At 54.1% G+C, this 4,731-nt stretch overlaps 1 protein-coding gene across 1 annotated transcript; it reads right to left on the bottom strand.

Moving 5' to 3' along the window:
- Positions 1-362: 362 nt before the first annotated feature.
- On the bottom strand, positions 363-3,162 carry Hand2 (heart and neural crest derivatives expressed 2). Its single transcript, XM_075986802.1, has 2 exons — positions 2,528-3,162; positions 363-1,230 (listed from the first exon to the last, which is right to left on the bottom strand). Exons 1-2 carry the CDS (start codon positions 3,080-3,082, stop codon positions 1,132-1,134), a joined length of 654 nt encoding a protein of 217 aa, XP_075842917.1. The 5' UTR covers positions 3,083-3,162; the 3' UTR covers positions 363-1,131.
- Positions 3,163-4,731: the final 1,569 nt, after the last annotated feature.

Below are 4,731 nucleotides of genomic sequence, written 5' to 3'. Positions count from 1 at the left end.
CAGACTATTTCCTGTGCCTGTAATAAGGCCGGGGATACTCCTCACACCTCCTCCACAGAAAAAACACGCTCCCCAAACACAAAACGAAGCGCCAGGCACGGGGCTTCCGATTGATACCTATAAAACAAGGGCACCCTTCCACCTTCCGCACCAAGCACAGGCCCTTCTCCCAGCCAGGCACTCCTAAAGACCGCCCAAAGTCTCCTGAGAGGCTCGGGAAGAAGAAAAGAGATACCACTGGATGGAAGCCCAGGCCTTTGGTCAGGCTTTTCACTGGGACACTTCACTTTAATATGCGCTCCTTCATGTAGGAAGCCTCAGGTCACATTGATTGATTAGAACCACTGACTCTTTCAAATAAAGTTGGAGGCAATTACGATAATTTAGTTTACTTCTGAATATTTTAAATACTATGAAAACAAGGATAACAGCTTTGTTTTCAAAATTCTTTTGAGGTATCACCCATATAAAGATTAGGTTTTTTTTTTGTAAAAAAACACACAGTGGTTTATTGAATACTCACAACGTTTACACCTTCAATATTAATTAAATTCCACTTAGTTTTGGAGGACGGAAGTGCACAAAACAAGTAGCTGGTGGAAACATCTTCGAATGGGGAACGAGGACATTTGAAATGACGGCACTAGATAACCGACCCGCAAAACAAATGGTAGCGGCCCTGCTTTCTGCTTCGAAATAAAACTTTATAACCCCCAGGAATATTTATATCCAAAGGCCGAGGATTAAAGATACACTTCACATATGCACTAGTGTCCACTTCTTTATCTGGAAGGAGTTGGGTAAGTGGGGGAGGGGACAACGCTGGTGTCTACACAGCCAAGAGGGAACATTCACACACAGAAGGACGGGGTCCCTTACCACACGGGAGTGTCCTCTTCATATTAAAATATGGAATGCTTTTCTTCAAATATCCACTTTTTTTTTGGAGAGGGAGTTGGGGAGCGGATGCCTCAAAGGGGGGGGCAAAAAATGGGGGAAGGAAATTGCACATAAATAAACCGGATTATCCAACTGCTAGAAGTCCTCAGAAGGGAGTCCGAGGGCTTTCGGAGAGTCCTGGGTCTGCATCTGGCGCCTCTGCCCGGAGCTCCCCAGCTCTCTTTCTTCTCCTCACTGCTTGAGTTCCAGGGCCCAGACGTGCTGCGGCCAGCCTGTCCGGCCTTTGGTTTTCTTGTCGTTGCTGCTCACTGTGCTTTTCAAGATTTCGTTCTAAACAGAAAGAGGGGAGAGAAATGGAAAGAGACGTTTAGGGAGGATACCTGGTCCTCGTTACCTTAGCCCTTCCCAGGCTGGAGGACACAACTTAAGTACAAGAGCTTAAGAAGGGGCTACTCCGGGTACCGGCTCCAGCAGAAGTTAGGCAGGTTTCCTGTGTTTTTGCTACATCCGAGGCCTCCCCTCGCAATGCTCAAGGGCCCAGTGGAAAGTTTATAAACAACGGCCTGATTTCTAGTCGTTTACAGGAAAGTCCTGGGTCTTATTTTCCCTTTGCCTGCTAGTGAAGGAGAGGAGGCAGGGGCCGGTGCTAAATCTGCCTTGCATTTTCGCGATCCTACTTTCAAAGCGACCCCACATTCTGGCCTGGGCCTCTCCGGCCAGGCAGCACGTTTCTGTGCCCTGTGCAGTTCGTCTTCAAGGCCCTTGAAAGCTCTGGTTATTTGGAAGGTCATTCCATTACGCAGCAATCAGAGGGCTTGGAGCCACAAAGGAGGAAACCTCCACAAATGGAATTGTTTCCCAGGTTCCTCCTAACTGACCATAGACCTATCCCCAGCACCATTTCCAGGCAGCTGGTAAGGACCTGAGAACACTTTAAATGTCTAGCATAAATTCGTGTTAGTGTTAATAACAATGACCACAATGCCTCCTTTTTTTTTTTAACTCTTAAAATGAACATCCAAATAAAGTAAGAAATACTCGTGACGTCCAGCGCTTGGGAATTACGGTTTAACATTACAATCAAAGAGAAACTAAAGTTGCATTTTTTACGTTAAAGGTACCTAACGTTTACCGGTCACCTCTCCCGTGCCATAGCAGTGTGAATAAACATAACATTTCCTTAGTGTTGGAGCCAGAGGCAGCCTTCGTTTTAGAGTGGGGAATGTGATCAATAGTGAAATAACTGGAACCCAGAAAGGAAAACTTGAATTGGAACCAAAAGATAGCTCTAATGGCCTCAGAATGAGGGGACCCGGCCAGTGCGATTGGGAGATGGGTCAGTCCCTACAGTTTAGGAGGCCAGTTCTAAATGGCTAGAGGAATAGAGAACCTCAAGGTAAGACCAGAAACTCCGAGCGAGCGTCTAAACCTTTCTCATCCGGCCGCTGACATCCCCGAGTCTTCCCACCTTTTGCAGAAAACCATCCCCACCACAACCTGGTGAAAACAAACTGGCGCACAGAGCATCCAAAGAATGAGGTGTGCAATTTCTTAACTTTACTAGGAAGACCCGAACAGCGGTCCCACGAACCCCGAGCCCCTCTCCGCCCCGTGCCCCAGTACTGACCAGCTCTTTCTTCCTCTTTTCCTCTTTCACGTCGGTCTTCTTGATCTCCGCCTTGAAGGCCTCCGCCTCGCCGTTCTGGTCGTCCTTGGCCAGCAGATCCATGAGGTAGGCGATGTAGCTGGTGGCCAGGCGCAGTGTCTTGATTTTGGAGAGTTTGGTGTCGGCAGGCACGTTGGGGATGCACTCCCGCAGCTCGGCGAAGGCGCTGTTGATGCTCTGAGTCCTGCGCCGCTCCTTGCGGTTGGCGGTGCCTCGGCGCTTCACCGGGCGCGGCCCCCCCAGGCCCGGAGGCCCCGCACCGGGCGGCACTCCCCCATAATGGGAGTGGTCCAGGCCGGCGGCGCCGCTGGCATACTCAGGGCTGTAGGACAGGGCCATGCTGTAGTCGGGGGGCGACATCTCCGGGTGGCCAATAAGCCAGCCGTGGAAGTAGGGGTTCTCCTCGTGGCTGCAGCGGCTGGCGGCGGCGGCGGCAGCGGCAGCGGCGGCGGCGGCGAACGGATAGCCCTCATGGTGCACCACGGGGTGGTGGGGAAAGCCCCCCACCAGACTCATCTCGCCCTCCGTGGCCCTCCACGCGCCCCAGCGTGCGCGCAGACCCGCCGCGCCCTCCGCCCGGGCCCCGGCCTCGACGATCGGCGGCCTCCCCCACCCCCCACCCCCCAACCCCCGGGCTCCCGGGCCGGCCCGGCAGCCGCAGAGGGGGCCGCTGCAGCCCGGGGCCCGCGCCTGGCCCGCCGGGCCCGCCTCAGCTGCGCCGCGGCCGCCGGCTCCCCATGGGGCGCGGCGAGCTGGTCCCGGCACGGTGCGCCCCTGCCCGCCGCCGCTGCCTGCCCGGCTCTACAGCCCGCGCGCCGGCTCCCGCTTTCCCGGCTGCAGCGTCTAGACAGAGCGCTCCGGTGCTCATGCAAAAGTGCCGGCCGGCTCCCGCGAGGCTGTCCCGCAGTTGCCGGGGCACGGGACTCCTGACTCCGAAGCTGACCTGGAATCCCGGGAGAGTCCGAGCCGGGACTAGAGGAGCCGGCCCGGCTGTGCCGGGAGGCTGCGGGGTCGCTGCTCAGCGTGGAGTTACCTCGGTGCGACCCTCCTCTTCCCGCCCCTTCCCCTCCCCCACCAGCCCGTTCTGGGTTCTTGGGCGCTTATTGTTTTAATAAATTTTTTGGTTGTTTTGGTCCTTGAGTGTGATTTGTTTTTAAAAGCTGCGAGTAACGTGTCTGTCCTCGCTCCTCTCAGGCTCTCTCGGAGGCTTTGCAGAGAGGTCTCAGCGCATCCATTTTCTAAGATCCTCTCCTCTCGCGACAGGAATTTGGGGCCCCTGAAGGCGCCTTGGAGCTGAGAAGCGGCGACTGGGCTCTCGGAAGGGTGTGCACTGTGGCTGTAGGAGCTCCCGGGTGGCGGCGACGGTTCTTCTGGGCTGGACTCGATGAGGGGAGGAAGTCGATTTTCCCAGCAAGATCTCCATGTACAGCTACATCTTTAGGGCCGCTCGGGTTAATATATGTCGTCAGAGGCTCCTCACGCCAATCCCGGGGCGGCGGGGGCGGCGCCTCGCGCACTCCGCAATAAAACTTTTTGATGTTCACGTTGCTAATTGCTGAGGTCCTCTTCTAGGATTGGCTGTCCACTCATAACTATAAGATAATTAAAACGGGGGGGGCAGGGTTAAAAAAACTTTTTATCAGCCATAGGTTAATTCAAGTGTTTAATAGATGCTTCACTATTAAACCTCCCCCCCCCCCAATATTGAAGAATCTCAAACCAGGTACAGTATTATTTCACTTTCTTTTCTGGTTACGGGGGGGTTGGGGTGAAGGGAAGAAGGAACGCAGATAATGCTTTTGTCAAGTATTTTATTTTTGTGGGGGGGAGGTAGGTAACTGAGGCACAAAACCGAGCAGGCAGCTTCCTGTAGTTTTGTGCCGCCGAAGAAGTGATGGGGGGGGGGGCGTGTGGTGGCGACAAGAGTCTGGTGGCGGCGGTACGGATCCCCATTAAGGTGCAGTTGGGAGCAGCCGACTCTCTTTGACCAGGCTGGTACCCAGCGCTCTTTTGACCCCGTAGACGCTGGAAAAATTTCAGTGACTCTTTTGCTTAGGAATTGATTTGGATGACTCGGGTTCTAGTGACAATTTGCAGAGATCGTGGATGGGAACTTCGGTTTGTAGATGCACTCATTTGCATACTCTTCTGGTGCAGCAACCCCA

Source organism: Microtus pennsylvanicus, chromosome 9, assembly GCF_037038515.1.
Source record: "Microtus pennsylvanicus isolate mMicPen1 chromosome 9, mMicPen1.hap1, whole genome shotgun sequence".
NCBI classification, from domain to species: Eukaryota; Metazoa; Chordata; class Mammalia; order Rodentia; family Cricetidae; genus Microtus; species Microtus pennsylvanicus.
Note: the sequence above shows the minus strand (reverse complement) of the source record. Positions and strands in the feature narration are given on the sequence as shown.